Source organism: Cervus elaphus, chromosome X (genome assembly GCF_910594005.1).
Source record: "Cervus elaphus chromosome X, mCerEla1.1, whole genome shotgun sequence".
NCBI classification, from domain to species: domain Eukaryota; kingdom Metazoa; phylum Chordata; class Mammalia; order Artiodactyla; family Cervidae; genus Cervus; species Cervus elaphus.
This window is the reverse complement of record NC_057848.1, coordinates 28,225,465-28,250,656: the sequence shown is the minus strand read 5'-3', so window position 1 is coordinate 28,250,656 and position 25,192 is coordinate 28,225,465. Positions and strand designations below refer to the sequence as shown.

Here is a 25,192-nt window from a genome sequence, read left to right as displayed (position 1 = left end):
TGCACATGGACACGGGCACTGAGGCTTTGGTGTTCTCTCCAGCCTCCTTTCTCTCCCTCTGTATTCTTCCTATGACCACTGCCATGGCCTCTCTTCCCAGCCCTGGGGTTGCAGCACTGGCTGCTCCCCTGCATGAAGTCCTTTCCCAGAGGTGTTATCTCTGCAGAGATCCTGCTCCACCATTCTCCTCCACACCCCACCCTCTGCTCATGCTAATCTGAGGCACTTTTCCTGCACCAGTTTTGCTCAGAGCACCAGCTCCTGTCTGGTATGAACCCATGCTGCCCCAAGACAGTGGTTCTGTCCGTTTCAGTGCGTGAAGCCTTGTCTGGCACAGAGTATGAACTCACATGACAACAACTTGAAAAAGTAACTGAATACAAACTACTGTACACGTCACTTAGAAATGTGGAGGAAATGAGGAAGAAACAGGTAAAGGTGAGAGAGCTGGTAGGTGCTAGAAAACTTGCTTTTAGCTTCTAAGCCTTCCAGCAGAAGGTGATGTTACATATTTTTTGCATGAAATATTGAAAATTAGAACATTTTTAATATAAATATTTTTCATAACAGTCATATGAAATGAATCAAACCTGACGCATTCAATTGCGACTTCACTGACTTTAAACTGGTTTGTACTATGCTTCAGAATTGGACCAGGTAAGCTCCCCAGGATGGGGTGGGGTGCTGGAAGAGGGGTGGCCCTCACCTCTCCTGGCTGCGAGCATGCTCTTCCCCCTGCTTTCACGCTTGATGCCAAGTTCTTCGCCATATTCATCCCCGTACCAGACCAGCAGCTCACAGCCAGGCCTGACCACCTGGCAGGTTCTATAGAAGATCTGCCCGTGATACTGGAAGGCCACCAGGTTCTGCTCCTCATAGTGTCGGGCACAGTTCACATACCTGTGGTCGAGGCCGGGAAAGGGAAAGAAACCACAGGTGATGAGTCCCCTCCACTGCCAGACCATGCCCAGCTCCTTGCCTTCAGGCTCTGAGGCCACCATGGCTCCTACTGCCCCTCATGGAGACCATCTATTCACACCTTTGACCATGGCGTGTGAATTCTTATGTCCAGATCCTGTTTCTGGTCCTCTTCCTGGCTGGAATGCTTTTCTCTCCTTACCTAATTAGCCATTGTACAGAGCCCAGTTCCAGACTTGTGTCCACCTGGACTATCTGTAAGACTGGTGACCTCCAGCTCCTCTATACTCTGAATTAAGTTCTCTTTCATTCCACAGGACTTGGTGCTCTTAGGCTAGCATGCACCCCTCAGCACTCACCCCAACCTGCTTTTTCTCCCAAGGCTTTTCTCCAATCTCCCCATGTGTATCCAGGGTCCTATTCACTTGCCCACCCCCTCCCATGGAAACTTGGAGAGTGTTCTGACATAGCTTGAGACACACAACAGTAAAAGTTTATTCACTTTCTGCCTGCCCTGATGAAAGGAGAGGCCCTCAGAGAAGGAGCATGCTCACAGCCATCCTGCCCGACATTCCTTCCCAGGTCTCAGGGCCCACTTCTCACTGGAACCGAGCCTAGGGAGGTTGTTGCCCACATGGACTCAAAGTCTCCCATGTTATGTTATCCTGGTGCTGTGCAGTTATTCAAAAATAGAAAAATTAAGGAAACTATCCCTAAAATCAACTGGTTCATGCCTGTCTTCAGTATTTTCTCCAAAAGGACATGGGTTGTGTGATCTGCTTCAATAATGAAGTTCACTGTCTAACCTGGGACATAAGGTGCTAGGTAAGTGTCAACTAAGTGAGTTAAAGTGTCCCTGGTGAATCTAGACTCCACAAGTTGTTTTCAAGCACCTCAGTTTTGTTGAGCATATAGACTTATATTTTGAGGGCACATGCTATATTTTCCTTTCTTTCTTTCTAATGTATTTTGAAATGAAAGAGCATGATATGGAGGGAAAAGAGAAAAGAAGATGTGAAGGCTATTTGAGGAGACGGGTTCAGAAGGAAAAGAGTGTGGGCTTGAGGGAGGAGTAATGTCTAGAAACTGCAGACTCACTGCACTCACCTCATCCAATTGGCCAAAGACGTGTCCTTTCCATCCACATACTCGTAGTTTCTTCCTTTGGTGATCTGAGTGTCAGAAAAGAGATACAAGCTTTCGTCTCTCATTTATTTATTTATTTATTTATTTAGTAGAAGTAATAGAAGAACTATTTCCCTCTGCTGTCATTCTGTTCCTCAGGGATTCAGCTGCCAGTCATACCACATGGTAAGCTCCTTAATCATAATTTTAAGTCTGAGTCTATTGGCACATTGAAGGCAAGGGCTCCACAAGGGAGGAGTCACTTCTGTATGCCTGTACCACTGTCTCCCAGTTCTCCTCTGATCTTTAGATAGAAATCCTGTGTTCATGTAGTCCAGTAGTCATGTATGGATGTGAGAGTTGGACTATACAGAAAGCTGAGTACCGAAGAATTCATGCTTTTGAACTGTGGTGTTGGAGAAGACTCTTGAGAATCCACTGGACTGCAAGGAGATCCAACCAGTCCATCCTAAAGGAGATCAGTCCTGGGTGTTCATTGGAAAGACTGATGTTGAAGCTGAAACTCCAATATTTTGACCACCTGATGCGAAGAGCTGACTCTTTTAGAAAGACCCTGATGCTGGGAAAGATTGAGGGCAGGAGGAGAAGGGACAACAGAGGATGAGATTGTTGGATTGCATCACCGACTCAATGGACATGGGTTTGGGTAGACTCTGGCAGTTGGTGATGGACAGGGAGGCCTGGCGTGCTGTGGTTCATGGGGTCGCAGAGTCGGACATGACTAGCAACTAAACTGAACTGAATCTGTGTTCATGCCCAGTGCACACAGTACACAGGGCTGACTGTGTCACTGCTGACCATGTCATCACCATCCACGTCCTTGCATGTAGATATGAAGTACCCCCACCACACACAAGCAATTAGTGGCCAGAGGACAGGGAAAGAGGGTTATTTCTCACCATCCAGGAATATCCACTGTGGGCGGCCGCTTCATCATCTGTGATCTGGCCTTCATAGGGACCAAAGTGCAGGCCCAGAGGCAGATTGGATGCCTCATTCCATACTCCAAGCCCAGCCTCAGGGATGCCTGACAGTCTGATACTTAACCCAGGGGGCAAAGTAAGGGCTGAGCGATTGGCATGCCCCTTTTCCACTGCAGAATCTTTAACAAAAGTTGGGGGGCCGTGGGCAGCACAGCTGTCAATGAAGAAGTCCTCACATTCCTGACAATCTGGAGATAAGAGCAACAGGGATGAGGGGAGGTATAGTGATGTTGGTGGTCTTAAAGACCTTCAGAAAGAATGGGGGCACTCACGGAATTTGGCCTCGATCCTGTACCCCAAGTCATAGAAGAAGGGAATGATTGGGGAACCAAATGGTGAAGTAAGTTTATTGGATCAAGGCCTCATAACCCCTTCTACGTGAGTGGGCCAGCGGGGTCACTCACAGAGGTAGTCATCATCCTCAGGCTCGCTGACCTCTTGGTACACATGGTCCTTTCTTTCCCGTAAACTGTACCTCTTCACTCCAGTCTCCTTTTTTCTGAGTTCTAAGATGGAGAACAGAAGCTAAGCAAGGCTGGTGGGGTATGGAGAGTTAGTCATGGTTTTATCAGAAACTATGAGATCTCATACTTGTCCATTTATACACTTTGTCAAAACCTTTTTTTTCCATTTATTTTTCAAACTTTTACTTTTGTATTTTTTTGTTTGATGTTACATTATTTATTTATTGGCCACACTGCATGACTTGTGGGACCTTAGTTCCCTGACGAGGAATGGAACCCACACCTCCTGCAGTGGAAGCATGGAGTCTTAACCACTTAACCACCAGGAAATCCCTTCTCTATACTTTGTTTGTTCTGTCTTTAAATACTGGTTCAGGAGACTGAGGCTACACAGATGCCCAGTTCAGTGTTAGCTTCCTGTACTTCCTGTTAGTAGCTTTTAATTGCCAAACTTCTTACTTAGGAAATAGCTCACTGACACATCTACTCAGAAGATAAATGGTAAGGGCACATGACACATGAGGCATTGAGCAGAGGTCTGGGCATAAACACTAACAAAGCATGGTACCTATTATCACAGCTGGATTTATTGAACCACTTGTATGTGTCAGCAGTTTTGCATTTAATGTAATGCTTTCAAACACTGTATGAGTTATGTATCCTTATCTTCACTTTACAGATGGACAATCAGGACCTCAGAAAATGTATAACATTTTCCTCAGGCCCCACTGCTAACTTCATGTCTCAGATCAATCCACCTTAAACCCATGCCTACCCAAAGTCCACACCATACACCTAGGCTATACTTGTTACCTTTTCTACAGGGATTAGAGGAACTAATTAGAGCAACTCCCCAAATTTTCTCTTACCGACTTTTTGTCTGGAGTGCTGTCCAGGGGTCCTTGTTTCTTGGAGAGTGTACACTGGTTTCTGAGCCCACTTGGAGCCACTTTTCTTCAACAATTTTGCCGCTCCCGGCAATTTCTTCAAACTGGACACCTTACTTAATGGTCCCCGGGACATTCCCTTCCGTGTGAGTAAAAGACAACACGCATTTCTTTAGTTCTTTAGGACTGTATGAAGTGTTTTCACATGCATGACTTTAGTTAATACTTTGACAATTCTTGGAAATACCTGGTGGAGGGGAGGTCTGAACACTGGAGTGTAAAACAAGGACCTAAGTGGGTAATGAATCAAAACTAGAATTCATATCTTAAGGTTCTTCCCCTTCAACATTCTGTGTAAAAGTAAGAGCAAGGCAGGGAGCATAGCTGGAGGTCAGGGAAAGAAGAGAGTAAGGGCTCATAGAGAAATCCTGGGTTTTTTCTATTAATTAGTGGATCTTTGATGGTCAAAGAAGTATGAAAAATTACAGAGGGGACAAAACACATCTGGAAAGTAAGGTAACAAAGCAGTGAGATTGAGAAGAGAAAAGACGATCGGCAGAAGCACATTTAGACAATAAAGAAAATGAGCTGAATGTTGCAGGTTGCCATGTCTTAGAAACAATGTTTGAATTAAAATAGCTGGCCTCATCAATCCTGCTTGAAGAAGGCTGTACGACCAGCTGGTTCTCCTCAGTTTCCTGATCCATAAATAGGTATACATTCTAATTCTCAATGTTACAGTGGACATGAAATTTAATAACTTTCAACAAATCATTGTGTGTGCTATTTAATAGAGTATGAATTTGAGCGTACACCCTTGCCATCAATATATCCCCTCAACTGCCTCTATAATTGAAGTCTAGCTCACAAATACTATCTTCAGCATTCCTTGACCTTCTTATTCCTAGATTAATGTTTAAATGTGGAGTCAGTCATTCACAAAACATTCACGGGGCCCTCAGGGGCTTTGAGCTGAGCCTCGACTTCTGAGAATTAACGGGTATGGGGTAGACTCTCAAAGCTCACAACACAGGGGCAAGCTAAACAAATGATTCCAAACGAGAGAGTTGCCCAATCAAAGCTCAGAGGAATGCCTTGTTACTTCCTCCTACAAGAATGAGTGTTTGAAATCATGTCCAGATGATGAGTTTCTACTCAAAATCAGGTAACCTATGTGAAGTCCCTCAGTTATTTTTTTTATTTATTGTTTTTGAGTCATAAACCTGAGGTTTGTCATGGCTGCGAGTTGCTTCCTCTTATTGGAGTGGGAGGCTCTGAGATAGGGATCATGTCTGTCACCTTCTTCATCTTGGACCATCTACTCTACAAACTGTCCAACATGTCCTTCACCTTCTCCATCTTGGACCGCCCACTCTACAAACTGCCCAACATGTCCTAAGGCTTCCCTTAGTCAGATGTCTTAGCATATCCCTCACTCAGTTCAGTCGCTCAGTCGTGTCTGACTCTTTGCGATCCCATGAACCTCAGCACACCAGGCCTCCCTGTCCATCACCAACTGCCGGAGTCCACCCTCACTAGCACAGAACAAAAAAACTGAGGTTGAAAACATCTTTCAGATGAATTATATAAAGATGTATGAATAAACTTTATTAAGCTATGAAAGTTTTAACCAGATTATAAGGGTTTTAGAGAAGGTCCTTTGGACTAGATTGCACTACCAATGATACATAATCAAACATTTTTTTTTACCTCAGTTTCTTGATCTATAATGGTGATAGCTATGTACCTACTTATAGGTACTGTAGGATTGTTTTAAGGTTTCAGTAAGTTTATTCACATAAAATGCTTAAAGTCTGAAATATTGTGAAAATAATGTAACAAATAGAACAGCCTACTGTTGTTGCTATTCTTACTAACTATAAAGATGGTGATGATATCAGACATTGTGCTAAAGATTCAGGACAGGAAGGCAGTAGTCTCCAGGATCTCTGTTTTCTGCTATTCTCACCTGTGACTGGATCCATGAGAAGGATTTTTTTGTCAACAGTATTTGGGAAATACTCACTTTCTGGTGTTTACTGTGCCACACTCTGAAGGCCATCCTAGAAGATTTACCTAGAAAATGGTGAGAAACAGTGTTTTGGTTGGTAAATGTTTCCAACCTCTGGGCATTCTAATTAAGGACACAGAATTCTGAGCCAGAGAGTGACAAGGACAAGGATTTAGCAAAGGAGAAATGGAAACTGATTTCTGTATCATCAACTCCTATGCTTCCACTGGGAGCATTACAAAATTTTCTTAAAATTAAAAAAAAAGAAACTCCATTTGTGCTTCATCTGAGGTCCATAAAGTATCTAATAAATTTACTAGCCTTTCATGACAAATATATTCCACAAAGTAGAAATAGAAGGAAGTGACTGCAGTATAATAAAAGTCATATGAAACGTCAATCTCTAACATCACAGTAATCAGTGAAAATCTGAAAACTTCTAAGATCAAGGAAAAGAAGGCAAGGATGCCCATTCTCAACACTTCTATTCAACATAATATTTAAAGGAAACCAAGGACTTCCATTTGGAAAGAAAGAAGTAAAATTATGTCTGTTCACAGAGGACATGATTTTACGTGCAGAAAATCTTTATGATTCCACAGGCAAAAAAAACCTGCACAGAAAGTTGCACAGTACAGAATCAATATTCAAATACCTTTCCATGCATGAACAACGAGTTCCAGAAAGGATAATAAGAAAACAATCCTATTTATTTTTTAAAGCTGTAGTCAAGAGCTAAGTTTGAATTTTTAAAAAATTATTTTTATATATTTATTTGTGCCAGGTCTTTGTTGTGGCATGTGGGATCTTGTTCCTTGACATGGAATTGACCCCAAGTTCTCCACATTGCGAGTGTGGAGTCTTAGCAAGTGGACCACCAGAGAAGTCCCAATACTCTTATTTATAATAGGATCAAAGAGAGTGCAATAATTGGGAGTAAACATAAGGAGATGAAAGACTTATACATTGAAAACTATAAAGTAGGGGGCGGTCCTAAGATGGCAGAGGAATAGGACGTGGAGACCACTTTCTCCACCACAAATTCATCGAAAGAACATTTGAACGCCGAGCAAATTCCACAGAACAACTTTTGATTGCTGGCAGAGGACATCAGGCACCCAGAAAGGCAGCCCATTGTCTTCGAAAGGAGATAGGACAAAATATAAAAGATAAAAAGAGAGACAAAAGAGATAGGGAAGGAGATCCATCCTGGGAAGGCAGTCTTAAAAAAGAGACAAGTTGGGGGGAGGAGCTAAGATGGCGGAGGAATAGGACGGGGAACCACTTTCTCCCCCACAAATTCATCAAAAGATCATTTGAACGCTGAGCAAACTCCACAAAACAATTTCTAATCACCAGCAAAGGGCATCAGGCACCCAGAAAAGCAGTCCATTGTCTTTAAAAGGAGGTAGGACAAAATATAAAAGATAAAAAGAGAGACAAAAACCACTACAATATTGTAAAGTAATTGGCCTCCAACTAATAAAAATAAATGAAAAAAATAAATAAATTTTAAAAATTTTTTAAAAGTTACTTGCAAAAAAAAAAAAAAAAGATAAAAAGAGAGACAAAAGCTTTCCTTTCGGCGGCTCGCGGCGGCAAGATGGCCGTGCAAATTTCCAAGAAGAGGAAGTTTGTCGCTGATGGCATCTTCAAAGCTGAACTGAATGAGTTTCTCACTCGGGAGCTGGCTGAAGATGGGTACTCCGGAGTTGAGGTCCGAGTTACACCAACCAGGACAGAAATCATTATCTTGGCCACCAGGACACAGAATGTACTTGGTGAGAAGGGCCGGCGGATCCGGGAGTTGACTGCTGTGGTTCAGAAGAGATTTGGCTTCCCTGAAGGCAGTGTAGAGCTTTACGCTGAAAAGGTAGCCACAAGAGGACTGTGTGCCATTGCCCAGGCAGAATCTCTGCGTTACAAGCTCCTAGGAGGTCTTGCTGTGCGGAGGGCCTGCTACGGTGTGCTGCGGTTCATCATGGAGAGTGGGGCCAAAGGCTGCGAGGTCGTGGTGTCTGGGAAACTTCGAGGACAGAGGGCTAAATCCATGAAGTTTGTGGATGGCCTCATGATCCACAGTGGGGACCCTGTTAACTACTATGTTGACACTGCCGTGCGCCATGTGCTGCTCAGACAGGGTGTGCTGGGCATCAAGGTAAAGATCATGCTGCCTTGGGACCCAACTGGTAAGATTGGCCCTAAGAAGCCTCTGCCTGATCACGTGAGCATTGTGGAACCCAAAGATGAAATACTGCCCACCACCCCCATCTCTGAACAGAAGGGTGGGAAGCCAGAGCCGCCTGCCATGCCCCAGCCGGTACCCACAGCATAATAGGTCTCCTTGGCTGCTGGTTCTGGAATCTGAATGTTGCTCTGCAAAGACCTTTAATAAAATCTTTTTAAAAGACAAAAAAAAAAAAAAGAGAGACAAAAGAGTTAGGGATGGAGATCTCTCCTGGGAAGGGAGTCTTAATAGAGGAAGTTTCCAAACACCAAGAAACCCTCTCACTGGCAGGTCTGGGGGAAGTTTTTGAATCTCAGAGGGCAACCTAACCAGGAGGAAAAATAAATAAAACCCACAGATTACATGCCTAAAAGCAACTCCCAGCAGAAAGGTACCCCAGGCACTCACATCTACCACCAGCAAGTGGGGGCTGAACGGAGAGAAGGAGGCAGCATTGCTTAGGGTAAGAACCGGGCCTGAAAGCCCTGAGGGCAATCGGAGGCAGCTAACGTGAGATAGCAACTTAAACTGTGGGATAGCAAGAGAGAGAGAACTAACCTGCAAAAAGCCCTAAACTAAGGCACTACCCACCAGTTCCCAGAACAAAGGACGGAGCAAATACCAGAGAAGAGCTAGACAGCTGAGGACCGGCCCATCTCCCGCCAGAGGCAGGAGGCAGTGGGGAGGGGAAAGGGGCAAACTTGGCCCCAGAGACGGCATCCCCTACCAAACTGCAAACAGGCCTCCAGTCTCTAACCAAAGACTTCCTGAGATTCTGGATGGTTAACATCTGCCAGGAGGGTCACAGTCAGAGATCAGCTCCCCAGAAGAGACACAACATGCACCGGACCAGCGCACCAGAAACTGAGGCTGGGACCACGGAAGGGATAAGGCGCACTGCACGTGGAGAGAGGGTGTTCATCAAGCTGCTGGTTGCCTGAGCTGCTCTGGCCGGGGAAGGCACAAAACACAGACCCAACGGAGCCTGTGCCTTTGTGGAATACCTGAAAACCTGAACCTGAGCGTCTTAGACTTGGGAAGTGCACACAACTCAGGGCCCGCTCATGTGGAGCAGCCTGGAGCCTGAGCAGTGTAGACAGGAAAAGCACACATGCTGTGAGTAGGGGCAAACCCAGTGTGGCCGAAACACTGCGAGTGCTCCCCACACACGCCAGAGATATTTGTCTACACTGCCCCTCCCTCCCCACAGCACGACTGAACAAGCAAAACTAAACAAGAGACCACCTCCGCCCCCTTGTATCAGGGCGGAAATTAGACACTGTAGAGACCTGCAAACAGAAGCCAAATAAACAAAAGGAATCGCTTTAGAAGTGACAGGTGCAACAGATTAAAATCCCTGTAGTTAACAACGACTGCACTGGAAGGAGCCTATAGATATTGAGAAGTATAAGCTAGAAAAAGGAACTATCTGAAACTGAACCGAACACACACTGCCCACAACAGCTCCAGAGAAATTCCTAGATATTTTCACTATTATTATTTTTTTAATAAAAAAATTTTTCTCTTTTCTTTTTTTAAAGTCTTCTATTATTCCTCTATTACTCCTTAATTTTCATTTTATAACCCACTATAACCTTGCAAAAAAAAGGACCCTATTTTTAAATCGAACTTCATACGTTTTTCTTAAATTTTTTTTAATATTGTATTTTTAAGAGTCTAACCTCTACTCTAGAATTTTAATCTTTGTTTTTCAGTATTTGATATCAATTTTGGACATTTAAGAATCCAAACTTCAGTACCCATTTGTACTCAGGAGTGTGATTACTGGTTTGACTACTCACTCCCCCTTTTGACTCTCTTTTCCTCCCCCACATTACCTCTATTTCCTGCCTCCCCCTTTTCTTCTCTATCCAATTCTGTGAATCTCTTTGGGTGTTCTGGGCTGTGGAGAACTCTTAAGGAACAGAGTACTGCCTAGATCTGTCTCTCTCCTCTTGAATCCCCCTTATTCTCCTCCTGCTCACCTCTATCTCCTTCCTCCCTCTCCTCTTCTTCAGGTAACTCTGTGAACCTCTCTCGGTGTCCCTCACTGTGGAGAATCTTTTCACCATTAACCGAGAAGTTTTATTATCAATATTGTATGGATGGAGAAGTCTTGAGGCTACTGGAAGAATAAGACTAAAATCCAGAGACAAGAGGCTTAAGCCTAAAACCTAAGAACACCAGAGAACTCCTGACTACAGGGAACATTAATTAATAAGAGATCATCCAAAAACATCCATACCTACACTGAAACCAACCACCACCCAAGAGTCAATAAGTTCCAGAGTAAGATATACCAAACAAATTCTCCAGCAATGCAGGAACATAGCCCTGAGCGTCAATATACAGGATGACCGAAGTCACACCAAACCCATAGACCCATCTCAAAACTCACAACTGGACACTCCATTGCACTCCAGAGAGAAGAAATCCAGCTCCACCCACCAGAACACTGACGCAAGTTTCCCTAACCAGGAAACCTCAACAAGCCAATCGTCCAACCCCACCCACTGGGAGAAACCTCCACAATAAAAAGGAACCACAGACTACCAGAATAGAGAAAGGCCACCCCAAACAGAGCAATCTAAATAAGATGAAAAGGCAGAGAAATACCCAGCAGGTAAAGGTAAAATGCCCACAAAGCCAAACAAAAGAGGAGGAGATAGGGAATCTACCTGAAAAAGAATTTGGAATAATGATAATAAAAATGATCCAAAATCTTGAAAACAAAATAAAGTTATAGATAAATAACCTGGAGACAAGGATTGAGAAGATGCAAGAAATGTTTAACAAGGACCTAGAAGAAATAAAAAAGAGTCAATTAAAAATGAATAATGCAATAAATGAGATCAAAAACACTCTGGAGGGAACCAACAGTAGAATAATGGAGGCAGAAAATAGGATAAATGAGGGAGAAGATAAAATGGTGGAAATAAATGAAGCAGAGAGGAAAAAAGAAAAAAGAATCAAAAGAAATGAGGACAACCTCAGGGACCTCTGGGAAAACAAGAAATGCCCAACATTTGAATCATAGGAGTCCCAGAAGAAGAAGACAAAAAGAAAGGCCATGAGAAAATACTCGAGAAGATAATAGCTGAAAACTTCCCTAAATGGGGAAGGAAATAGTCACACAAGTCCAAGAAACCCAGAGAGTCCCAAACAGGATAAACCCAAGGCAAAACTCCCCAAGACACATATTAATCAAATTAACAAAGATCAAACACAAAGAACAAATATTAAAAGCAGCAAGGGAGAAACAACAAATAACACACAAGGGGATTCCCATAAGGACAACAGCTGATCTTTCAATAGAAACTCTTCAGGCCAGAAGCAAATGGCAGGACATACTTAAAGTAATGAAAGAGAATAACGTACAACCCAGATTACTGTACCCAGCAAGGATCTCATTCAGATATGAAGGAGAATTCAAAAGCTTTACAGACAAGCAAAAGCTGAGAGAATTCAGCACCACCAAACCACCTTTTCTACAAATGCTAAAGGATCTTCCCGAGACAAGAAACACACAAAGGTTGTATGAACGCGAACCCACAACAACAAAGCAAATGGAAACGGGACCATTCTTATCAATAATTACCTTAAATGTAAATGGGGTGAATGCCCCAACCAAAAGACAAAGACTGGCTGAATGGATACAAAAGCAAGACCCCTATATATGCTGTCTACAAGAGACCCACCTCAAAACAAGGGACACATACATGCCAAAAGTGAACGGCTGGAAAAAAATATTTCAGGCAAACGGAGACCAAAAGAAAGCAGGAGTTGCAATACTCATATCAGATAAAATAGACTTTAAAATACAGGCTGTGAAAAGAGACAAAGAGGACACTATATAATGATCAAAGGAACAATCCAAGAAGATATAACAATTATAAATATATATGCACCCAACATAAGAGCACTGCAATATGTAAGGCAAATGCAAACAAGTATGAAAGGGGAAATTAACAATAACACAATAATAGTGGGAGACTTTAATACCCCACTCACACCTATGGATATATCAACTAAACAGAAAATTAACAAGGAAACACAAACTTTAAATGACACAATGGACCAGCTAGACCTAATTGATATCTATACGACATTTCACCCAAAGCAATCAATTTCACCTTTTTCTCAAGTGCACACGGAACCTTCTCCAGAGTAGATCACATCTAAATGTAAGACCAGAAACTATAAAACTCCTAGAGGAAAACATAGACAAAACACTCTCCGACATAAATCACAGCAGGATCCTCTATGACCTACCTCCCAGAATACTGGAAATAAAAGCAAAAATAAACAAATGGGACCTAATTAAAATTAAAAGCTTCTGCACAACAAAAGAAACTATAAGCAAAGTGAAAAGACAGCCGTCAGAATGGGAGAAAATAATAGCAAATGAAGCAATGGACAGTTAATCTCAAAAATATACAAGCAACTCCTGCAGCTCAATTCCAGAAAAATAATCAACCCAATCAAAAAATGGGCCAAAGAACTAAACAGACATTTCTCCAAAGAAAACATATAGATGGCTAACAAACACATGAAAAGATGCTCAACATCACTCATTAACAGAGAAATGCAAATCAAAACCACAATGAGGTGCCATTTCACGCCAGTCAGAATGGCTGCTATCCAAAAGTCTACAAGCAATAAATGCTGGAGAAGGTATGGAGAAAAGGGAACCCTCTTACACTGTTGGTGGGTATGCAAACTAGTACAGCCACTATGGAAGACTGTGTAGAGATTCCTTAAAAAAACTGAAAATAGAAATGCCATATGACCCAGCAATCCCACTGCTGGGCATACACACTGAGGAAACCAGAACTGAAAGAGACACGTGTACCCCAATGTTCATTGCAGCACTGTTTATAATAGCCAGGACATGGGGGCAACCTAGATGCCCATCAGCAGATGAATGGATAAGAAAGGTGTGGTACATATACACAATGGAATATTACTCAGCCATTAAAAAGAATACATTTGAATCAGTACTAATGAGGTGGGTGAAACTGGAGCCTATTATACTGCGTGAAGTAAGCCAGAAAGAAAAACACCAATACAGTATACTAATGCATATATATGGAATTTAGAAAGATGGTAACAATAACCTTGTATGTGAGACAGCAAGAGAGACACATATGTATTGGACAGTCTTTTGGACTCTGTGGGAGAGGGCAAGGGCGGGATGATATGGGAGAATGGCATTGAAACATGTAAATTATCATATGTGAAATGAATCGCCATTCCAGGTTCAGTGCATGATTCAGGATGCTTGGGGCTGGTGCACTGGGATGATCCAGAGGGATGGGATGGGGAGGGAGTTGGTAGGGGGGTTCAGGATGGGGAACACATGTACACCCATGGCAGATTCAAGTCAATGTATGGCAAAACCAATACAATGTTGTAAAGTAAAATAAATAAATAATTTAAATTAAAAAAAAAAACAACACAAAATAGAAAACTACAAAGTATTGCCAAAAGGAATCTGATAGAAGTAAATAGAAAGGCATCTCACATTTATGGATTTGGAGACTTAATACTATTTAGCTGCTCATACTACCCAAAGAAATTTAAAGATTCAATGCAATTCCTATTAAAATCCTAATGGAACATTTTTTTAGATATAGAAAGTCCATTCTACAGTTAATACAGAATCTCAGAGGACCCCAAATAGGCAAAACAATCTTAGAAAGAACAGAAAAGCTGGAGGCCTTTGATTTCAGAACATATTACCAAGGTACAGTAAACCAAAAGTGTAGTTTTGGCATAAAATGCATGCTTAGTTGCTCAGTCGTGTTGACTCTGTGACCTTTTGGACTGGAGCCCACCAGGCTCCTCTGTCCAGGGGATTTCTCAGGCAAGAATACTGCAGGAGGTTGCCATTTCCTTCTCCAGGGGATCTTCTTAACTCATGGATTGAACCCGGATCTCCTGTGTCTCCTGCACTGAAGGTACATTCTTCACCTGCTGAGCCACTAAGGAAGCCCACTAGCATAAAGACAGATGTACCAATCAATGGAACACAACAGACAGCTAGAAATAAACTACTGGATACATGGTCTAAGGATCTTTATGGAGGGTGTCAAGACAACAAGGAAAGCTTAATCCCTGTAATGAATGGCACTGGGGAAACAAAATATCTATATGCAAAACAATTAAGATCTTACATCATGAAGAAAAATCAACTCAGAATGGATTAAAGACCTAAATGTAAGACTTGATAAGACTCTTAGAAGAAAATGAGTGTGAAGCTTCATAACATTGAATCAGCAATGATTTCTTAGATAAGATACCAAGTGCACAAGTATTAGTAACAAGGTAAAAATATACAAATGAGATTATGTTAATCTTAAAACCTCTGTGCAGCAAAGGACACAAAGTGAAATGGACGAATAGAGTGAAACAAAGGAACAGAGTGAAAGACAACCTACAGGATGGTAGAAAATATTTGTAAAATATGTATCTGATAAGGGGTTAATAAGCATACACCAATATGAAGGCTACCTGTAAGCCAGGAGTAGAACCTGATTGACCACGATGGCACCCTGTTATCAAACTTACATGCTCCAGCACTGGAAGAAAACAAATTTCTGTGGTTTAAGCCATGCAGTCTGTTTCATTATGGCAGCCTGAGCTGACGAACATGGTGGAAGAAGGACCTGAATAGACATTTCTCCAAAGAACATCCACAAATGGCCAATAAACATACCAAAAGATGCTCAATATTACTAATCAATAGGGAAATACAAATTAAAACCACAATGGAAATTATCTCATACCTTCTGTAATGGCCAATATAAATAAAAAGACAATAGCAAGTTTGCTAAGTATATGAAGAAATTGGAACCCTTATACACTATTGTTGGAAATGTAAAATTTTGCAACCTTTACAGAAAACAGTATGGAGTTTCCTCAGAAAATTAGAACTGCTGTATGATCTAGCAATCCAACTACAGAGTATATTTCCATAAAAATTTGAAAGCAAGATCTTGAATAAATTGTGTGCACATCTATGGTCATTGCAGCATTATTCCCAGTTGGCAAGATGTGGAAGCAATCTAAATGTTAATTGGTGGATAAACAGATAAAGATTATATATATCATATATATTATATACACATGCACACAATGGAAAGTTTTGAAGCCTTAAAAAAGTATTTTGTTATATGCAACCTCAGGGATGAGCCTTGATGATATTATGCTAAGTGAAATGAACCAATCAAAAAAAAAAAAAGACAAATATTGCATGATTCCACTTCTGTGAGGTACCTAAATTAATCAAATCCATGGAAACAGAAAATATAATTGTGGTTGCCAAGGACTATGAGGAGGAAGAATTGGAGAATTGTTGCTCAGTGTGTGTAAGGCTTCAGTCCTGCAAGATGAAAAAGTTCTACAGATTTGCTGTAGAGCAAGGTGTACATAGTTAGCAATAGTGTACCATACACTCAGAAATTAAGAAGATAAATAAAGATGTGTAGATGTATGGTGGGAAAAGGCAATGGCGCCCCACTCCAGTACTCTTGTCTGGAAAATCCCATGGAAGGAGGAGCATGATAGGCTGCAGTCCATATGGTCTCTAAGATTCAGACATTACTGAGGAAATTCACTTTCATTTTTCACTTTCATGCATTTGAGAAGGAAATGGCAACCCACTCCAGTGTTCTTGCCTGGTGAATCCCAGGGGTGGGGGAGCCTGGTGGGCTTCTGTCTATGGGGCCGCACATAGTCAGACATGACTGAAGCAACTTAGCAGCAGTAGAGGTATGGTGAACCTTGGGGTATGTATTCCCTATGAAAAATCTCTCTCCATGTCAAAACCTTTGGTTTTCATGTCTCTTACACTACTTTTCATAACCTAAGGGAACAGATGGACTTCCCTGGTGGCACAGAATCTGCCTGCTGATGCAGAGGACACAGGTTCAGTCGCTGGTCCAGAAAGATTCCACTTTCTGTTGGGCAACTAAGCCTGTGTGTCACAAACTACTGATTCTGCATGTGCTCTGAAATGAGAAGCCAGTCACTGCAACCAGAGAAAGCCCCTGCACAGCAGCAAAGACCCAGTACATCCAAAATTAAATAAATAATTTTTAAAAATCTGGGAGCAGAAATCCATCGATGGAGAATCCTAGAACTATCTAAATTGTTTTCTTCAATCTAAGCAGAATATCTCTTCTAAGCTCTCTGAGCAGCAGAAGAGGAAGTGAGCTGCTCACTTCTATATTACAATGAGTGTACTTCATTTTCATTTACCTGAGGCTGTCTGATCAGTGAAATGTGGGAAAGATCAGGGAGAATAAATAGTTCTCTCAAACCCTTTCCCAGAATCAAAACAAATAATAGTTTCACCTTAGGGTAAGAAGATCACGTGGTGTTATTTTTTATACACACATAAATAATGTATCTTGACATAATATATTAATGATTTCCTCTTCTAAGAGATTTACTCCAATAACCGAACTATTATGAGATTAGTATTAGATATCTCTTTGGTGAATTTATAGCCTAAGCTATCTTTAATTGCCTTTCATTAAGAATGTTTAGCAATGGGTTTTGTCATACATTGACATGAATCAGCCATGGAGTTACATGTAAAACCCACTGCAATGTTGCGAAGTAATTAGCCTCCAACTAATAAAAATAATTGAAAAAAAAATAAAATGAAAAAAAGAATGTTTAGCAAAAATAATTCTTTTTAAAAAGAATCATAAATTTTAAACAAAAAACTTTTGAGAATTACACTGGAAAGCCTATACATTCATCTTCATTCAGGCTTATGTCAATATTCAGCCACAACCACTTCAGAATGCTGAAAATTATTTCTTTGCTAATGGCTGAGATGCAGTTAATACCTTAGCCCAGGCTGGTTTCAGGAAGACACAACTACATCCTCCTGGCCCCTCACCTTGCTGCCTTGGTGTCCATTCTTCATCAGAATCGTCAGTGTCATCTACCTTGGGTTTGATGACCTGCCTGCGGTGACGCATGAGAGCTGGTCGAGTGGCTCTGAAACCTGGAAAGAAGCAAAATATACGTTCTAAGAAGGAGGCACAAAGCACAGAAGCAATGGGAAGTGTCACAAGGTCAGGGAAATCAGTAGGATGGGCTGGGAGAATGTAGGACAAGGCAGGAGGTGAGCTCTGCTCTGCCACTTTGGCCCACTTTGGTACAAAACTGTAAACATTTCCTCCAGGTTAGTCTCCACACAAAAGGGAACTGTGAGCAGATGAAACCACCTAAGAGCGGGCCAAGTGAACACTGAGGGTGAAGACCTGTTTCATGTTTCCCAGGCTCACAAGCACCCAGCACTTCCTGTTACCTATAGCAATCAGCACTTCGTAGTTCCTTTTCACATTCCTATATCAGATTTTTCCACATTCTGCCATCTCTGCCCATTCTTCCTTGGAGAAGTATATAGAAATGTCTGAAAGCATCTTTGGCTTAAGGAAAATAATAGATTTAATCAGGGACTTACTAATGTAAGTCCGATCTTAGAGCTGACTTCTCCTCCAACTTTTGTGCAAGGGGTAGCCTGAAGCTACTGGATGTTCTCTGTGAGACAGGATAAAGACTTTCCTTCCCGCCTGTGTCCTACTTAACTGAACAAACACTGAGCATTTTTCCTAATTCTTGCTGGACACAGAGCAGCTGATGATGCTAGTGTCCTGTTTAGTCCCTCTCCACACCACCATCTCAGACAGGACCAGGCATTTCCATCCTGTGTCCGTTCACAGAGAATTTCACTCAGCTGCCCAGGCAAGCAGTCTGTTGTCCTTTAGGGACGAGTGCCGTGTCCTTCCTTATAGAGCTGGATTAGAGCCTAGCTTTGCCACCTCTGCCTTTCACTGTGGGCTTCCACTCTGTTCTCCCAGCATCTCCCTCAGTGCTCTCCTCTGGAGACCTGTTTTGGCTCATGGCCATTGGGAATGCCTCAATGCCAAGGTGCCTGTGGAAGGAGAAGATGCTGGGATAGCCCAGACCACTATCCAAAGCCTGGTCTTTCTTCCTTGGGTGGAGTGTCCAGGGCAGGAAGGTGTGGGAAAAGTTGGAATGAAGGTGTTGGGGTGGACAGATCCTGACCAGCTATGACAGGCCACCCTAATGTGAACTAGATTTTGTTTCTTGGTTGCCCTACAATTCAGCGCCTCTGAGGAAAGGCACTTGGAGGGATGTGTCTGTGGGTGACAGAGGGAGTCTTGAGGAGACCAGGAAGCCCCTAACTGTTGGCCTAGGGTCAGGCTGAAATCAGGGCTCTGTTCCAGTGCAGGAGAGGGAATATTTCTCCAAGAAGTGTTTTGAGGATTTCCGCCTGGGGATTCGGAAAAATCTGGGCCAACATGAGTTCTACGTTTAAGGGACAATTCGTTCAGCTCGAGGAGATCTGGGACACGGGGGCTGAAGGAACTGGGATCCTCAGACAGAGGGGACTGGGGATCTTTCAGCTGATGTAGAATGTGCAGGGTGAGAGAACTTGGGATCTTTGTGGCTGAGGAAATCAGAGGTTTCTTATTAAGGGGCTTTAGGTCTCTGACAAGCAGGACAGTGAGGGTCTTGAGGACAAAGAGTTTTAAGGGCTCCCAGGCTGAGGTATTCAGGGTCTGCGAGGTTAAGGAAATTTGGTCTCTCTGCAGGTGCTATTTTGAGGATGCTGCAGGCTGAGGGGAACTGGGGTTACTCTAGGTATTTGAGAGTTGCAGCACTAGGGGATTCAGTGTTTCTGCCAGTGAAGGGACTTGTAGTCCCTGAAGCTGACGAGCTGCAAGCTCTCTTCCGGTTAGGACCTAGGTTCCCCAAAGCTGATGGGATTTGGGGCCTCTCACCCTGGAATTAGAAGACGTCACTCTGAGGATTTAAGAGGGTTGTGCACGGTGCGTTCCAGTCAGTCTCTCTGCTGTCCTGCAGTGCTTCCGACTCCCGCTCAGCAACTAGTCCTCCCGCGCTGAGGCAGAGCGTATGGGGCTCAGCCGTCTTGTAAGGTGCCAGGCACAAGCGACCAATCAGTGTTGTGAGCGAGGCAGTCTGGCCAATAGGCAACGGGAGGGTGTGGAGAGCGAAGTGGACCCCACCCAAAAGCTGAGGAATGGCTGCTCTTGGGGCGTGTCTATTAAGAAGCATCCAGTGCGCAGGCGCATCTTGGCCGATTTCTTTCTTTGTTTTCAGGCATGGCCTCTTAGGACTGGACCCTCAAGTGGGTGGCTTGTCCTCAGGCTGGATGTTTCCTTCTAGTGCCCTCAACTGGAATCTCGGCTCCACCAGACTGTAGTCATCCTCCCGGATTTTCTCCTAGGTCCACTTGTGCCATACCTGGTCAAATCTAGTTTGGGGAAGAATTCTATGTGGTGCTGCTGCTGCTAAGTCACTTCAGTCGTGTCTGACCCTGTGCGACCCCATAGATGGCAGCCCATCAAGCTCCCCCGTCCCTGGAATTCTCCAGGCAAGAACACTGGAGTGGGTCGCCATGTCCTTCTCCAATGCAGGAAAATGAAAAGTGAGAGTGAAGTCGCTCAGTCGTGTCTGACTCTTCGCAACCCTATGGATGGCAGCCTACCAGGCTCCTCCGTCCATGGGATTTCCCAGACAAGAGTAATGGAGTGGGGTGCCATTGACTTCTCCTCTTTGTGGTGAGTACTGTATTATTCAGGGGAAAACTGTGTAATTAACTAAATTCTGATGAGACACAAGATAAACAACATATGGTCAAAGACTTAAATGCAACACATGGAATAAGTATGTTAGAAAAAACTTGGAGGATTTTTAATCTCAAAGTAGAAGTGGCACTGATGAGTAGTCTGTATGTTTAATGTAGGTATCAAAAGCCTTCAGAAATAAGGTATAAATAAAAACGCAAACCCTTGCAAGTGTTTTCTGAAAAATGAGGCATTGAAGTGGAGGACAATGGATCCACAGAGATGAATTTGCTTGACACCTACTGGTTTCTCAAGATAAAATAGGGACACTGTTTCTGGCCCTTAGCTATATTGCTCACAGAAAAATAAGGTGATTTCCATGTATTAGAAGCAAGAGGACTGACTGTAGAATTAGTATCAAGTGGTGGTTGGGAGTCTGGATGGAGAAATGTTACCAGAAAAGTGAGTTTACCTCTTGGTGGTGTTCAGCCAGAAGATACAATCCAGCCAAAGCTCATGGGAAGAAAAAGGGTATTACTTGCAGGACCATGGAGAACACCATGCAGCTTTCCAGAGCAGTGTCTCTCTAAACTGCAAAGGTGGGGAAGCTTTAATCTATGGGAACAGGCATGTTCAGGCTTCGTGGTAGCTCAGACGGTAAACAATCCACCCACAGCAGAAGACCCGGGTTCAATCCCTAGGTGGGGAAGATCCCCAGAGAAGGGCATGACAGTGCACTCCAGTATTCTTGCCTGGAGAATTCCATGGACAGAGGGGCCTGGTGGTCCATGGCGTTGCAAAGAGTCAGACACGAGTGAGTGACTAACACTTTACCTTTATAGGCATGTTCATTAAGGATCTTGGGCTGTGGGAGACTCCAAGCTTCAGTTGATTGAAGTCTTGAGAGTCAGAATTAGTCACCATCAGCATCCCTTACATTCCAGCTGGTCTGGTATCTATATGTATATATATTCTTCTTCGTATTCTTTCCCCTTATCAGTTCAGTTCAGTTGCTCAGTCGTGTGCGACTTTTTGTGATCCCAAGGACTGCAGTACGCCAGGCTTCCATCACTAACTGCCAGAACTTGCTCAACTCATGTCCATAGAGACGGTGATGCAATCCAACCATCTCATATTTTGTCATCCCCTTCTCCTCCCACCTTCAGTCTTTCCCAGCATTGGGGTCTTTGCCAATGATTCAGTTCTTTGCATCAGCTGGCCAAAGTATTGGAGCTTCAGCTTCAGCATCAGTCCTTCCAATGAATCTTCAGGACTGATTTCCTTTAAGATGGACTGGTTGGATCTACTTGCAGTCCAAGGGACTCTCAAGAGTCTTCTCCAACACCACAGATTAAAGGCATCAATTCTTCGGCACTCAGCTTTCTTTGTAGTCCAGCTCTCACTTCCATACGTGACTACTGGAAAAACCACAGCTTTAACTAGATGGAACTTTGTCGGCAAGGTAATGTCTCTGCTTTTTAATATGCTGTCTAGGTTGGTTAGAGCTTTTCTTCCAAGGAGCGAGCGTTTTTGAATTTCATGGCTGCAGTCACCATTTCCAGGGAATTTTGGAGCCCAAGAAAATAAAGTCTCTCACTGTTTCCATTGTTTCCCCATCTATTTGCCATGAAGTGATGGAAACGAATGCCACAATCTTTGTTTTCTGAATGTTGAGTTGTAACTCAGCTTTTTAACTCTCCTCTTTCACTTTAATCAAGAGGCTCTTTCGTTCTGCTTCACTTTCTGTCATAAGGGTGGTGTCATCTGCATATCAGAGGTTATTGATATTTCTCCTGGTAATCTTGATTCCAGCTATTCTTCATCCAGTCTGGCATTTTGCATGATGTACTCTGCACATAAGTAAACATGGTGACAATATACAGCCTTGACATATGCTTTTCTTAATTTAGAACCAGTCTGTCGTTCCATTTCTGGTTCTACCTGTTGTTTCTTGACCTTCATACAGATTTTTCAGGAGACAGGTAAGGTGGTCTGGTATTCCCATATTTTGGGAATTTTCCAACAGTTTGTTGTAATCCACACAATCAAAGGCTTTGGCATAGTCAATAAATAAGGTGTAAATGTTTTTCTGGACTCTCTTACTTTTTCTATGATCCAGTGGATGTTGGCAATTTGATCTAAGGTCCTCTCCCTTTTCTAAATCCAGCTTGAACATCTGGAAGTTCTTGGTTCACATATGTTGAAACCTCACATGGAGAATTTTGAGCATTACTTTGCTAACATGTTAGATGAGTGCAATTGTGCAATAGTTTGAACATTCTTTGGCAGTTCCTTTCTTTGGGAATGTAATGAAAAGTGACCTTTTCCAGTCCTGTGGCCACTGCCAAGGTTTCCAAATTTGCTGGCATACTGAGTGCAGCACTTTAACAGCATTATTTTTAGGACTTGAAATAGCTCAGTTGAAATTCCATCACCTCCACTAGCTTTGTTTGTAGTGATGCTTCCTAAGGACCATTTCACATCGCATTCCCAAATGTCTGGCTCTAGGAGTCTAATAACACCATCGTGGTTATCTGGGTCATTAAGATCTCTTTTGTATAGTTCTTCTGTGTATTTTTGCCACCTCTTCTTAATATCTACTGCTTCAGAAATGGCCCATAGAATTTCTTTACTGTGCCCATCTTCGCATGATATGTTCCCTTGGTATCTCTAATTTTCTTAAACAGATCTCTAGTCTTTCCCATTCTGTTGTTTTCTGCTATCTTTTTACATTGTTCAACTAAAAGGTTTTACTTATATCTCCTTGCTATTGTTTGGAACTCTGCATTCACATGGGTATATCTTTCCTTTTCTCCTTTGCCTTTATCTTCTCTTCTTTTCTCAGCTATTTGTGAGGCCTCCTCAGAAAATACTTTTGTCTTTTGTGCATTTCATTTTGGTGGATGGTTTTGACCATGGCCTCCTGTACAATGTTAGGAACCTCTGTCCACAGTTCTTCAGGCACTCTGTTTACCAGATCTAATCCCTTGAATCTATTTGTCCCTTCCACTGTATAATCATAAGGGATTTGATTTAGTTCATACCTGAATGGCCTAGGGTTTTTCCTTACTTTCTGCAATTGAAGTCTGAATTTTGCAATAAAGGTGTCATGATATGAGCCACAGTGAGCTCGTGGTCTTGGTTTTGCTCATGGACTCCATAGACCTTCTCCTTCTTTGGCTGCAAAGAACATAATCAATCTGATTTGGGTATTGACCATCTTGTGATGTCCACATGTAGAGTCTTGGGTCGTTGGAAGATGGTGTTTGCTATCACCAGTGTGTTTTATTTGCACAACTCTGTTAACCTTTGCCCTGCTTAATTTTGTACTCCAAAGCCAAACGTGCCTGTTACTCCAGGTATCTCTTGACTTCCTACTTAAAAAAATAATTTATCTATTTTAATTGGAGGATGATGACTTTACAATATTGTGGTGGTTTTTGCCATACACTGACATGAATCAGCCATGGTTGTACATTTGTCCACCGGTCCCAAACCACCCTCCCACTTCCCTCCCCATCCCATCCCTCTGGATTGTCCCAGCACATGAGCTTTGAGTACCCTGTTTCATGCATCAAACTTGAACTGGTCATCTATTTCACATATGGTAATATACATGTTTCAGTGCTATTCTGTCAATTCATCATACCCTCCCCTGCTCCCACAGAGTCCAAAAGTCTGTTCTTTACATCTGTGTCACTTTTGCTTTTGTGTTTAGGGTTGGTGTTCAGTTCATTTCAGTTCAGTCGCTCCGTCATGTCCAACTTTTTGCAACCCGCTGAACCGCAGCACACCAGGCCTCCCTGTCCATCACCAACTCCCAGAGTTTACTCAAACTCATGTCCATTGAGTCATTGATACCATCCAGCCATCTCATCCTCTGTCGTCCCCTTCTCCTCCTGCCCCCAATCCCTCCCAGCATCAGGGTCTTCTCCAGTGAGTCAGCTCTTCACATGAGGTGGCCAAAGTACTGGAGTTTCAGCTTCAGTATCAGTCCTTCCAATGAACACCCAGGACTGATCTCCTTTAGGATGGCCTGGTTGGATCTCCTTGCAGTCCAAGGGACTCTCAAAAGTCTTCTCCAACACCACAGTGTTGGAGCATCAATTTTTCGGTGCTCAGCTTTCTTCACAGTCCAACTCTCACATCCATACAGTACCACTGGAAAAACCATAGCCTTAACTAGACAGAACTTTGTTGGCAAAGGTTTGGTGTTACCATCTTTCTAAATTCCATATATATGCATATATACTGTATCAGTGTTTTTCTTTCTGACTTACTTCACTCTGAATAACAGGCTCCAGTTTCATCCACTTCATTAGAACTGGATCAAATGTGTTCTTTCAAATAGCTGAGTAATATTCCATTGTGTATATGTGCTACAACTTTATTATCCATTCTTCTGCCTATGGACATCTAGGTTGCTTTCATGTCCTAGCTATTGTAAGGAGTGCTGCAATGAACATTGTGGTATGGACCTCTCTTTGAATTCTGGTTTCCTTGGTGTGTTTGCCCAGCAGTGAGATTGCTTAGTTCTATGGCAGTTCTATTTGCAGTTTTTAAGAAATGTCCACACTGTTCTCCATAATGGCTGTTCTAGTTTGCATTCCCACCAACAGTGTAAGAAGGTTCCCTTTTCTCCATATCATCTCCAGCATTTATTGTTTGTAGACTTTCAGATGGAAGCCATTCTGACCAGGGTGAGATGGTCCCTCATTGTGGTTTTGATTTGCATATCTCTGATAGTGAGTGATGTTGAGCATCTTTTCATGTATTTGTTAGCCATCTGTATGCCTTTTTTTGGAGAAATGTCTGTTTAGTTCTTTGGCCCATTTTTTTGATTGGGTCACTTATTTTTCTGGTATTGAGGTGCATGAGCTGTTTGTATATTTAAGAGATTGATTCTTTGTCAGTTGTTTC

The 25,192-nt window shown here is 42.6% G+C and overlaps 2 protein-coding genes and 1 long non-coding RNA gene across 3 annotated transcripts; 1 reads left to right on the top strand and 2 right to left on the bottom strand.

The window, feature by feature from the left end:
• Nucleotides 1–361: 361 nt before the first annotated feature.
• On the bottom strand, nt 362–3,229 carry LOC122689740 (probable histone-lysine N-methyltransferase PRDM7). The gene is made up of 3 exons (XM_043896441.1): nt 2,964–3,229; nt 2,026–2,090; nt 362–900 (listed from the first exon to the last, which is right to left on the bottom strand). The coding sequence occupies exons 1-3, from the start codon at nt 2,964–2,966 to the stop codon at nt 636–638; spliced, it is 333 nt and encodes a 110-aa protein (XP_043752376.1). The 5' UTR covers nt 2,967–3,229; the 3' UTR covers nt 362–635.
• Nucleotides 3,230–3,465: 236 nt separating this feature from the next.
• Nucleotides 3,466–6,476, bottom strand: LOC122689741. The gene is made up of 3 exons (XR_006339908.1): nt 6,425–6,476; nt 4,381–4,537; nt 3,466–3,553 (listed from the first exon to the last, which is right to left on the bottom strand). It is a non-coding gene; the product is annotated as an uncharacterized LOC122689741 (long non-coding RNA).
• A 1,502-nt stretch (nt 6,477–7,978) lies between these two features.
• Nucleotides 7,979–8,834, top strand: LOC122689739 (40S ribosomal protein S3). Its single transcript, XM_043896440.1, has one exon. It carries the CDS (start codon nt 8,013–8,015, stop codon nt 8,742–8,744), a length of 732 nt encoding a protein of 243 aa, XP_043752375.1. The 5' UTR covers nt 7,979–8,012; the 3' UTR covers nt 8,745–8,834.
• The last annotated feature ends 16,358 nt before the right edge of the window (nt 8,835–25,192 follow it).